General features: G+C 39.5%; 4 protein-coding genes across 6 annotated transcripts in view; 3 read left to right on the plus strand and 1 right to left on the minus strand.

Moving 5' to 3' along the window:
• The first annotated feature begins 816 nt into the window (after window positions 1-816).
• uts2r4 (urotensin-2 receptor 4) lies at window positions 817-1,854 on the plus strand. Its single transcript, XM_056750056.1, has one exon. It carries the CDS (start codon window positions 817-819, stop codon window positions 1,852-1,854), a length of 1,038 nt encoding a protein of 345 aa, XP_056606034.1.
• A 1,622-nt stretch (window positions 1,855-3,476) lies between these two features.
• Window positions 3,477-5,478, minus strand: lgals2b (lectin, galactoside-binding, soluble, 2b). Its single transcript, XM_056749687.1, has 4 exons — window positions 5,413-5,478; window positions 4,131-4,210; window positions 3,816-3,984; window positions 3,477-3,684 (listed from the first exon to the last, which is right to left on the minus strand). Exons 1-4 carry the CDS (start codon window positions 5,413-5,415, stop codon window positions 3,538-3,540), a joined length of 399 nt encoding a protein of 132 aa, XP_056605665.1. The 5' UTR covers window positions 5,416-5,478; the 3' UTR covers window positions 3,477-3,537.
• Window positions 5,479-6,575: 1,097 nt separating this feature from the next.
• On the plus strand, window positions 6,576-9,666 carry kynu (kynureninase; the record flags this gene model as incomplete). The annotated part of the gene is given in 9 exon segments (XM_056750057.1): window positions 6,576-6,629; window positions 7,957-8,028; window positions 8,360-8,434; window positions 8,513-8,660; window positions 8,856-8,953; window positions 9,053-9,120; window positions 9,214-9,266; window positions 9,585-9,614; window positions 9,617-9,666. Coding segments are annotated over 9 exon segments (648 nt in total), but the record flags the coding sequence as incomplete, so codon positions are not given.
• The window catches only part of tanc1a (tetratricopeptide repeat, ankyrin repeat and coiled-coil containing 1a), a 45,763-nt gene continuing 42,839 nt past the window's right edge, over window positions 9,585-12,508 (plus strand). For 2 of the 3 annotated variants that reach the window (XM_056749678.1, XM_056749681.1), the window contains exon 1: window positions 10,808-11,067. The gene's annotated coding sequence lies outside the window, so the exon portion shown is untranslated. Of the gene's footprint in view, window positions 9,669-9,928; window positions 10,054-10,807; window positions 11,068-12,508 lie in introns of those variants that run through there. The other variant, XM_056749680.1, reaches the window with a different exon arrangement.

Consider the following 12,508-nt stretch of genomic DNA (forward strand, 5'->3'; position numbering starts at 1 on the left):
TGTGAGAAAGTCCTTAGATAGGCTCAGGATTTTCTAAAGGCAAAAGTGTTAGAAGGAATATCATAGATTTTACCAAATACTTTTAAAAACTCTCAAAAACATTCAGATGGAGCAGGACAAACATTCATCGACAGACTTAGTACCTTGTCTATGGTTGCAAATAGTACCCTATAGGGTTATTTACATTCTGCAAAATAATACAGGCCAGCGTGGTGACACATATGCTGTGAAAACTTTCAGATGCAGAAATAATTCATGTTTTTATTAGGATCAATATTGAGTTTGAAATATTAATAGTTATTGGATGTTTTATTTTTTTCAGTCTGCTGATGTTGTGCGTTTGTGTGCGTGCGGACATATGTGCGTGTGTGTACGTGTGTGTGTGTTTGTATATGAGTGTGAATGGAAGGTAATTGAGAGTCAGGCTGTCACAGGGTCGTGTGAAGCAGTCTTCTGAGCTCACGTGATTCAGACGAATGTTGAAGGATAGATTACACCTTACTGTGACGCACACACACACACACACACAGAGAGAGAGAGCAGTGAGCCGGACAGCACACGACACACAAGAGTGTGAGACGCTGAGAGCTGATGGACACATCAGAGATCTGCAGCAGAACCGCCGGCTCACAGTCTCTTCTGGTGATGTTTAGTGACGGAGGTGTACTTCAGGACGGTCTGGTGTGGAGCAGATTTGGATTATGGGATTGTTCGAGACTTTGTGTTGAAAGTCCTGAAAGCAATTATTTGATGTCAGCGATTTGGACACAGACTCGTCTCTGCTGATGTGTTGTTGTTCTTCTGTTTGTGTGAGTCATGAGTCAAGGATCTAACAGCAGTGGAGGTGCGGGTGGAGGTGGTGTGGTGTGGGTGACTCCACTCTTGGGTGCCACTCTGGTGAGCATGTGTATTTTGGGCGTGGCGGGTAACCTGTACACCCTGGCAGTAATGCGCTCGGCCACGTTACGGCGGGCCGGATCCATGTACGTCTTCATTCTCAACCTGGCGACCGCTGACCTGCTCTATCTGGGCACCATCCCGTTCGTGGTGTGCACGTACTTCGCCCATGACTGGTTTTTTGGGGAAATGGGCTGCAGGCTGCTCTTGAGTCTAGATCTTCTCACCATGCACGCCAGCGTGTTCGTGTTGGTGGTGATGAGTCTGGAGCGTTACCGCGCCGTCGCCGCCCCTTTCGGAGCGCGCCGCTCGACAGCCCGCGAACACTGGCTGATGGCGTCGGGTATCTGGGGGGCGGCGTTGGTGCTGACGCTGCCCATGATGGTGATGATCCGGTTGAAAGAGGGCCGTCCGGCCGGGGCTGGACTTGTGAAACGCATCTGCTTCCCCACCTGGACCCCTGAGGCCTTTAAAGCCTATCTCACAGCCCTTTTCTTCACCAGCATGCTTCTGCCCGGGCTGCTGATGTTGGGACTGTACGCCGGTCTTGCCCGACACTACTGGGCAGCTCAGAACAGTCTGGCACAGCGAGGGGCGAGCGGGAGTCGGTCTTCATCCTCGTCGACGTCATTGAGGAGACGCAGACTGAAGCGGCGGGTTGTGGGCATGATCTTCAGTATCGTGGTGGCGTACTGGACGTGTTTTCTGCCGTTCTGGGGCTGGCAGATGGCGAACCTCTTTTCATCCGAGTCCTTGCGCTCGCTGTCACCTGCTGCTAACATGTACGTCAATTTCTTTGTCACCTGTCTGACGTACGGCAACAGCTGCGTGAACCCGCTGCTCTACACGCTACTGACACGCAACTACCGTGATTACCTGAGCCAGAGATCTCAATCGTCAGGTGTGAGTCGAGCTGATCAGGGGTCAGGAAATGCCCTTCAGGATCAGATGAGCTGATAAAACTACACTTCTGTCGTCATTCATCTCACTTTCATTCATCTCTTTCCCACGTCGTACTGATCCTCTCTCAAAAAACACACTAAAACTATTGACAGATGTGTCACTGTAAACTCAGATGGCAAAGATTATTGATCAAACGTTGAATCAATGTTTCTGCCTTTACTGAGATGAGGAACATGAATACATTTGACTGTATTTTCTCTGAACCTGTAGATCCATACATGAACTGAGTTGGGTTTCTTCCGGATGTTTATAAGAATTAGTTGAATGGTTTGGTCAAACTTAAGCAACTAACTCCAGAAACAGCATTCTTTTTTCTTTAACACTCATCATGGATGGCTGACCTGACACTTTTGACTTTAAAGGGACGGTTCCCCCAAAAATTAAAATTCTGTCATCATTTACACATCCTCATGTCATTTCATATCTGTATAAATGACTTTGTTCTGATAAACACAGAGAATGATATTTGGAAGAATGTTTGCATTTTCACTTCCAGGACATCATTGACGGCCATAGTAGGAACAATTTAATGGAAGTCAAATGTCCCCCAGAACTCTTTACTTTCATACATTTCTCAAAACATCTCAGTTTGTGGTCAACAGAACAAAAAACATTCAAGACTTAGTTTTTAATATGGTAGTGGATGATGTTCCAGAACAGAAAATAACTGACATTCTTGCAAATATCTTCCTTTGTATTCAGCAGAACAAATAACTTTATACAGGTTTGAAACAACTTGAGGGTGAGTGAATGATGACAGAATTTTCATTTTTGGGTGGAGTATCCCATTAATTTGATAAGAGACATATGCAAACAATTGCAGAAACAGCAAAAAAGCATTAAACACAGAGACGGATGTTGTTTAAATATTAGTCATATTATCAACAGACAAATGAATTTATGTCAAATAACAGTACAGGATGAGTTTACTCTTTCATTCTTTAAACTGAAATGTTTTTGTTCTTCTTTTGTAGCTACACACACAGTTCTATTGATGGTTGTGTAAAGTGTGTTATTGATGCTTTCTGATCTGTGAGCTGTTTTGAGCAGTTTAGAATCAGCATTTAGTGTTTTTTTCCCTTCTAGGCTTTTAAATCTCTCTCTTATGTGCACCAGTGCATTTAGTGCTTAATATGTACATGTAGCCTTCTAACTGGAAATAAGATATGAGGTGTGTGTGTGTGTGTGTGTGTGTGTGTGTGTGTGTGTGCGTGCGTGTGGAATGTGTGTAGTGTTCGTGACATTCCTCAGCTTCTGCCTCGTGACTTTTTGAATCACTCTGTTAATTATCATGAAGACGGAGGCCTAGTGTCTAAAGAATCATAATCAGCTTATTTAACATCAGCTGTGGCTCTTTCATAGTTCTCTTAATGTTTCTATTTCTGATGTTGTTGTGGCCTCACACTGTCAATAAAACTAAAACCTTTAGCTCAAAAGCTGCCTTTCATTTGTAAGTTCTTGAAATGTAAGTATACAGAATGAAACCGAGTCACAAATCTAGTTGCAAGTAGCATAACTTATGAAATCTAAATGAAATGAGTAATGAGAAAAGTAGTTTGGTTTGTTTCAGTGCAGAAGACGAGGAGTCAAAGAAAACGCCTCAGACTGGGTTTCTATTGTCTCAGAGGATTTATTTGACAGGTCGGAGTGGAGTTTTTCATTCGTCTTCATCCTTCATCATTTGACCTTAACGCTGTGAACCTTCACATCACCGTGAACATGAATGTGACTGAATGAGTCGTCCCCGAGACGGTTTGCGAAGCTCATCATGTTGCCGTCAGGTAGTTTGATATAAAAGGTTTCGTTGTTGAAGGTGATGCTCAGCTGTCGGACCACACAGAAACACACATTTATTCACATGTTCAACATCAAATCTTAATGAAAATTGATTTATATCTCTTCATTATAAGTCTTATAGTGATGATGGAATGGCGTGTTCAGGGTTGACGGGTCACCTTAAACTCTTGGCCCTGTTCAAAAGGGAAACATGGTTCACGGTGTTCATCGCCCCATCCGCCCAGATTTGAGTTACAGATGATAACACGAGAGTCTCCGCTCTGAGTGAATCGAGGGTTAAAGTGAAGCGCTATGTTGTCACAGTCATGACCCACGTTAATAGAGAACCTGCGAGACATGAACAAAGATTCAAAAACACAAATCTCTTTCAAAACTAAAGGTTTACACACAGCACTCAATGTATGGAGAGTTGAGATTGCACAAATGGATCAATGAACTGCAGTTACTGTTAGGACAGGTTGACTTGTACACACCCTTCACAGTCGGATTTGACCTTCCCGGAGATTTTTAACTCTGTTCCGGCATTAAAGCTCATGTCCTTGACTGTGAAAACCTGTCAGAGATCAAACATAACATCAGCGTTTATTCATCCCCACTCTCATTTCTATACTTCTGAGACAAAAATCACATATATGTTGTAATGCTTGTGACATTGAAAGAGTGTCGTAGAGTTTGTTTTGTGCTTTCTTTGAGCAGTGATAAATCTGTGAAATTACTGTTTAACCTGTGATGCCTGTTGGTGTTGATAAGAGTGATGGTTACATGTGTTATCTGTGAGCCGAACCTCAATGTTAATGATAAACTTCAGATAATAAACTCATAAAGACACCGGGAACAGGAAGAGTCCTTTTACAAACATTTGATCTAACGTCACGTCACACTTACCAAAGTCATTTACAGAAGACAAAGTGTCATTAAGCCTCAGATCAAGTCCATACAGTAGATACTACACACGTGTGTGTTCATATACTGTACATGAAGTGAGTGCTGTACTCTATACTGTAGGTGTGACCATCATCATTCACCGGACTCAGCTTTTTTATAAAACCTTTTAATAGGTTTGATGCAGTTAAACTTAAAGACTTCTGCAGAGCCGTTGAAAGAGCGAGTTGTGACGGGGCTAGTTCAAAAATGTTGCGATGATTCATTCACGTGATTTGTGGAGACTTTATGGAAGTTATGTTTTCTCTTTAAATACTTAATTTCTTTTAATTTTTTTCATGAAAGGACTTGCATCTTTAAATGGGTTAAACGTTTTTTTTGCTGCAGCTCCAGGGATTACTAGTAACTTCCGGGAACTATCGAGAGGCCCAATGAACCATGTGTTGTGTCAGTGTTTTCTCTCTCTCTCTGTCTCTCCGTCTCAGGGATCGTGTAAATAATTGTTTTTATATTTTTAGGCCTGCTGTTTTCTGTGTCACGCAGTTTTAAAATAAACCTGGTTCAAGGTTATTCAAAAGTATAGTTTGTTTTTCACATTGAGTCTCATAATCATACAAATAACACTGAGAGTCTGAGTCCATTCCAAACATCTTCATTTCAATCTACAACCATTTAGTTTAATCTGGGGGATTTCTACCATCAGCAACAGTAAATTAATTTATACAGTTCATAACAGATCCAATTAAAAACGTGAATTAGTAAAACAAACTCTTTTATGCTGCAATCAGCAGGTTACAAATTCTCTGACCAGATGAAATTATCCAACAACACAATATATCATTTAATGACATTTGAGGAAATGATGTCACTCACCATCTTGCTGTCTTTCTGAGGGGAGCTGCAGTGTGTGTGTGTGTGATTCACCTGTCACCTGCATATATAATAAAACCCAGAAGGTGGACACAAAACCTTCATCCAATAGGAAGAAAGAACACCAGTAACCAATCACAAATAGATCTGATCGACCATATTAGCACATGTATGAATAACCCTTTGGAGCACTGCATGTTTAATACACTGCGACAACAGCATGTATTTCACCAATATTCCAGAATAGTAGTGATGGTGAAATGAAGCTTTTCGAAGCATTGAGACTTTCCCCTCAAAGTGTTTCATAAAAGGGTTTGTTACTCAAAGCTTTTCAAAACTTAGCTCCATCTTGAGATCAAAGTGTGGAAAAGCTGCCTTTGTGTCCATTTTGAGCTATATTTTACTGTTTCATGTTCTACACGCCACACATCAATCAAATATTACCAGTTTAATGTGTTAGTGTTAATGCAGCACTGAGGCTTCTGTCTGAATAACTGAGTCTGTGACTGAATTGAAAAAGAATAAGTTAATGGAACAAAACCACATTTTTATGAATGTGCTTCTATCAACATCTAAGCATTTATTGACATTAACTTTTGTCTCAGTCCTGTAGGTTCATAGGCGAGGCTCATCTAGACATACATGACAAAACAATTATAACTGTGACGTGATTGTGAATTGGGGACTTTACATTTTATGTTGTTGGTAAGAGAAAAATCTTTAATCTTTGAACAGGACGTGTTCAACAGTGCGATGATATTTCTTTATTATTTACTTATTTTGCTCCCTTTGAGATATTATTTCACACGTGACATAAGTTGCAGAATTCACTACTGAAGCGAAATAGAAAATCAAAACTTGCGCGAGCCAAGATTTCGTGAAATTTATGAATCAGAATTCGAAGCAGTCACGTGATTGTGTCTAAAACCGAAGCTTCGGACGTCACTGATCACGTGGTTATGCGCTACATTGTGAGATTTTTTTATAAAAGCTTGGAAGCTGCGGACGGTGTCAAACGTCACATCACTACAGATTAGTCCATAAACTGACTAATAAAACTATACAGGAGGATGAACGGTTGAAAACTATCACCATATAACATTTTCCCAACACACACTGACGCAAGCATGAATCTGGCGTCCTCCATTACACAACAAGGCACCTGAACACTGTGCGAAGAGCACGTGAAGCAGCAGAAGGCCTTGTGTTTCATTTCATTTGTGAGTTGTTGCGTTTCGTCTCTGGTGTCAGATTGTGGATTACCTTATTTCGTTTTTATTACATTTTAAACTCTATGTGGATCCTCTTCTCTGCCCGATGTGACTGTTACATTAAATAAATTAAATACAGCCAACGGGCGCGAGCGTGTATTGTTTCGCGGGATTTCTGTTCAGTTATCCTCGCGCTGATTTCTAAAGAAAATCTTGAGCACTCGCAGACTTTGCGACTCCAGACGCCCCCCATTGCCAAGACGACGTTAAACGATAGCAAATTTAACGATTGAAGATTAGAAAAACGGTATATAGTGAAATCTACTGTTCATTAAAAAAATGCATGTATATGTATACTGTATCTTTAAGACCTTATACGTACATTTACATTTAGATGTATTATATATTAATTACTTGCATTATGCAGTATTTGAGTGTTAGGGGTTTGTTTGGTCTTAATTTTACTAAATAAACTCCGAATATGATCAATACAAACGCCTACTGTATAGAAACGCTTCTGATTGAAGTCATGGGCAGTTAAAGGCTAATTCACATTGAACAAACAAACTCCAACAAATGCGTTTCCAACATCAAATCAATGTCAAGGAGAATTTACAGTGGTGTGAAAAAGTATTTGTCCCCTTCCGTTTTTTGCCTATTTGTCATGCTTAAATGATTCAGATCATCAAACAAATGTAATATTACTTAAAGAAAAAGAGTTAATACAAAATGCAGTTTTTAACCGATGGTTTTATTTATTAAGGGAAATAACAATCCAAACATTTCTGTAAGAGTCAACACACATTCACCTGCTGATGAATGTGGACTTTACCCCCTCATACAGTATAATCACCAATGTGTGTGTGTGCGCGTGTGTGTATGTGCGAGTGTGTGTGTGGTGTGTGTGTGTGCGCCTGTATGTGTGTCTGTGTGCGCGAGTGTGTGGTGTGGGCGTGTGTGTGTGTGCAAAATCTGAATATGGAAATGAGACAGTTTTTAATAATGTACTTGGGCAATCAACAGTGATACTTGAATGTATTTTTTTTTATGTTTATGTCTATTCGTTCACGTTTCTATACTGTACATGTGTGAGCTGTTGTTTCTATAGGTTAAGATCACAACGCCTGAAGGTCTGAACAGTGAATATGATGAAGTCATTTTAAATGTGTGTTTTAATGAGAAATAGGTGCTACACAAGAGGAGGTGGCTTTAATGAACGCTGTCAATTTACATCTTCTAATGGACAAATGTTTCTTTTTATTTCCATCTTCAGGCTCATTCATGTGAATATTCTCTTTATAAATGGATCATAATACAGTAAATATGATTCTTGCAGCTTTCCTTCTATAAACCCTCTGAGAAGCGGCACAAACTTCTTACAGAGGACCGAGCCTTTCCATTAGACCACGTATGTCAAGCACGTTTGCTGTATATCCTTAAAATGAATCTAGCACTTGTATGTTCTGTTAAACAATGTTCACGTAAAACCTGCTTTGGTTTACATTTAAATCTTAAAGTCTCATGTGCAGAAATATTTCATCAGACGCTGGATTTGAGTTTATGGCCCAAAGCAACACGCCTCATTTACTCTGTACAGTTGCTCAAGGCATTAACAGCAACATATACATCAGAGTAAAAGCAGGAAGGAGATGTTATGCTTTAATTACACAGTTTTGTTTTCTATATGCTGTATGTTATAATATGTGGGATGTTCTGTAAACGTGTGTTTTCTGTCACAGTACTCCGTGGAATCTCAGATCCATCTGCAAGGACTAAATCCTGACGACAGCATGCTGCTCATTAAACCCAGACAGGTAATGACATCACGTCCTGTTTCACATCACTGCTCATTATGACATCACAGCTGACAGGTCTCTGATTGGTGGTGTCAGGGTGAAAACATCATCAGAACGGAGGATATGGTGTCGGTCATCGAGCGTGAGGGTGACGCTGTGGCTCTGGTGATGCTCAGCGCTGTGCAGTATTACACCGGTCAGTTCTTCAACATGGAAACCATCACAAAAGCAGCGCACGCTAAAGTGAGTTTAGTGATGTCATCAGATGACATGATTTCATTTGTTAATAGAGAACAGATATGTTCTGACGGGCACTGGTTTGAAATGATTTGTTTCATAGATTTTTATGTGTTTGGTCTATGCGTGTTAAAAGAATCATAATGAATAGAATGACCACACAGACTCTTTTTTAGATTTGTGTGTGTGTGTGTGTGTGTGTGGTTGTTTGTGGGATTTGATTGTGCTCACGCTGTAGGAAACGTTGAGCTGTGTCTTCATGACTGGGATTTGGATTGTGCGTGTTGGTGTTCATATATGGTAAATCTAGTGTATTTTTGTGTGAAGTGTCCCTTTAATTCAATCTCTCTGAATTGTTGAATTGTTGAATTGTGTGTTTGACGTGTGTGTTGTGTTCAGTATGTGAATGCAGGAGGTCTGGCAGGTGCTTTTATTCACGAGAAACACACACACAAGATCAAACCAGCGTAAGTGTCACTCAGATCATCCACAACAGACGTTTCCTCATGAAATACACTCAATGAACTCTGATGATGTGTGTGTGTGTGTGTGTGTCTCAGGCTTCTGGGCTGGTGGGGACATGACCTGAAAACCAGATTCCTCATGAACAACTGTAAGTGAACTCTGATCTTACATCAGTCCTGCTTAAACAATTCAACACCATATAAAGTGTCAAGAAACACCCAGTTTCAGCAAAAGGGTTTTAGAAAAGTGGACATAGATGGTGGAGAACACGAGTGTGAACACTGCTGCCATCTTCTGGACACACAATGATATGCATTTATTATTGTGAAGTTTCTGAATTTAATGCAAACATCATCTGCAGCACATTCAGTACATGAATGACCGCAAATAGAATGTATTGAAAGACTGATGTTTGATTTGTGTTTGTTCACCTGACGGATCTGAAGTGTGTTTTATATTCCTGCAGAAATGGAGCTTCAGCCGAGTGTTAATGGATCTGTCTGTCAAACCAGCCGTTGTTACTGGTGTGTCCCTACAGGCCAGTTTAGAGGTGAAACACAACAAACCACATTATAACAGCAACACATTCTGAGATTATGTTTGTTTGCTGGGATGAGACCAAGTGCACTTCAAAACTGACCAAAACTAAACCAAATAATCTCTTTTAGACTAATGTGATTCTGCTTTTAAGATCATGAGAAACATTTTAGTCAAGTGACACTAAACTTTTAAACAGTAGTGTATAGATTTAAAATAGATTGTGTGTGTGTAGTATATAATGTGTGTGTGTGTGTGTGTGTGATGTTTTAGTGTGATATGAGAGAACCGAACATCCTGCGGGTCGCTCCTGTGCATCTGTAGAGCTCATTCGCTGATGTTCATCATTTCATCACTGTTCTGGGATGTCTTGAGAACTTTCTCAGATCATCTATAAGGTGAATGATGTGATCTCAGGTTGTGCACCTCACTGCTGGATTCTCCTACAATAAGACGATAGATTTAACATGTCAAATCAGATCTCTTTATCACATCATGTACACAAGTGCAGTGATGGTGAAATTCTAAAGTACAAGACTCTTGGCCATGGCAGTACAAACAACAAGATACGAAAATGTACAATATGCATAAATAACAATTTACACACTTAACACAATATACATTCATTTACATAATATACAATAAATAATAGAATTGTACACTATTATACTTTGTACAGAATTATGTACAGTATGTACAGAATTGTACATACTATAGTACACACATTTCCATAATGTGTTCTTCTGACAGCCTCAAATCCATCACACACACACACACACGCAAACTGACAGGAACAAAAAAAACGTCTTCATCTTTTTTTCTATATGATAGTATTGTAATTTTTACAGTATGAAACTTCCTGCCAAAATCATTTTGACCGTTTCACTTGAAATGTTGTTTCAGTTGTGAAGTTCATTGTACTGGACATTAAGAACTTGCTATATTGGACAATTGTGCATATCAACTGCACGTTCACACGGTATATAATGAACTGTGTGTGTGTGTGCGTGCGTGCGTGCGTGCGTGTACGTGCATTCAGTTAATCACATGATTACTGCTTGAAAATGATTTCGGTCATTACTAAGCAGCAACATGTAATTTATCATCAAAACCCATAAGCTTGCAAACAGAGATCGCAAAATACTCCAGGGAGACAGCAACAGTTTTAAAGTCGATTTTTAAAGTCTTGTGTCTTCTGCTCCCTTGCGTTCCTATTTAACGTTCGTTAACGTGACAGAAAAAACGCGTAACGTACAATGTAGTATCAGCAAATCAGCTGTCGCTCTGTGTGACGGGTGGGAGGAGTCGACACGCGCTCACTCCTTCACACTCCAGTCTGTCAGTCTGCTTCACACATCAGTCCAGTCAGTGTACAGAACGCGGGAGTCACGCGCAGTTTGTGCTCGAAACGGGTGAGTTTTCCTCACAATTGCATTAGACTCTCATTTCATTCGGAATGTGAACATTTAAAAGTAGTTTTTTAAAGTTCTCGCGAGACACAGACTCGCGTGTTTACAGTCGCGTGATGTGTTTAAGAAAGTTCTCTCTCTGACTGAAAAGTCTAATTAGACAGTAGTGAATATTACACTGTGAGTGTTTGTGATGTCTCTGTTCATCATAACAACTCTCATCCGTGAAAGTTTATTATTTCTTTTTTATTTGTGATTATTCTTGGCACTATGAAGACATTTAAAAAAACCCACTGTTGCATACAAACATGTACAATGTTTGGAGAAACGACATATAATATAACAGCTTGAAAATTATGATTTTATATATATATGTATTATATATAATATTAGAGAGAGAATGTGAAGCTCGCGCTCTGTTGCGTGTTGTATTGGCGCCGCCATCTTTGGAGGATCATACTCCACTGTTATTATTGTTATGATGTACCGTTTAGGGCTGGGCAAAATAGTAATAATCGATGAATCGTTTTTTAAAATGGGGTCGATTTGATATAGATTCTCAAATCCATGAATCGATTTTTTTCTTTCATATTTCTGCCAGCAATGATCGTTCATTAATGTGAATGTTATATCACTTTTCTTTTAGCAACGGGTTGATGTTACAACAGGGATCTTATCGTTCATTCATGCTCAATTAACTTGGCCGATACTGGTGTGTCCTTATATTTAACATCACCTTCAAATAAGGCAGCGGTTCCTATGATTGCAGCCTCTCTTTACAACTAATTTTGAGGAAAATGTTGTTTGTTATATTGTATCTTTAATGTAAATAACATGATCTTGTTTGATCAAGGTACGCAACTGTTCTGTTTCATTAAACCCAAGTTTGTTTAAAGTTTAATCTACAGGTTTGTGGCTCTTCATTTCATTTTTTTATTTACCATTGTAATCTGATTAAAATCATATCTATAGGAAAAATGAAAAATATCTATAGGATTTGTATTAAACCTATAATCATTTACTCGAATCTAGAATCAAATCGCATTGAATCGAGAGCTTGTGAATTGGATCGAGAGCTTGTGAAGGAACCAGCGGATTTTCCTGAATGACTGGGTAATGCTATTGTAGTTGTTTAACACATCAAGACCGATCTACCATAGTTATACTCCTAATCAAAAAAGAAAAAAGAAAAACGCATTGAACGCACTTGCAGTGATCCTTCTAAGATGGTGCAACATTCAACACGCCGTGATGTAGCTTCACATTTCATATTTTATTCGAAAGCTTTCTTTATTCTTTACACAGGATCACCCTTATTTAGATGATTCAAGTTTTTTTATTGTACAAGTGCAGCAACCAAATTTTTAGGATTGATTATCATTTTGTATTACCACAGTGTTACTACAAATGGCCACATTGAAATGATCAGGTTCTATCTGCACAG

This window comes from Triplophysa dalaica, chromosome 6, assembly GCF_015846415.1.
Source record: "Triplophysa dalaica isolate WHDGS20190420 chromosome 6, ASM1584641v1, whole genome shotgun sequence".
Taxonomy (NCBI): Eukaryota; Metazoa; Chordata; class Actinopteri; order Cypriniformes; family Nemacheilidae; genus Triplophysa; species Triplophysa dalaica.

Bases quoted from the DNA above. Each gene is read 5' to 3' on its own strand.
- lgals2b (XM_056749687.1), bottom strand. The intron at 3,985-4,130 runs GTGTGTACAAGT...CATGTCTCGCAG, and splicing joins GTCAAATCCGACTGTGAAGG to GTTCTCTATTAACGTGGGTC. The intron at 3,685-3,815 runs GTGACCCGTCAA...GTGGTCCGACAG, and splicing joins AACAGGGCCAAGAGTTTAAG to CTGAGCATCACCTTCAACAA.
- uts2r4 (XM_056750056.1), top strand. From the start codon at position 817: ATGAGTCAAGGATCTAACAGCAGTGGAGGTGCGGGTGGAGGTGGTGTG.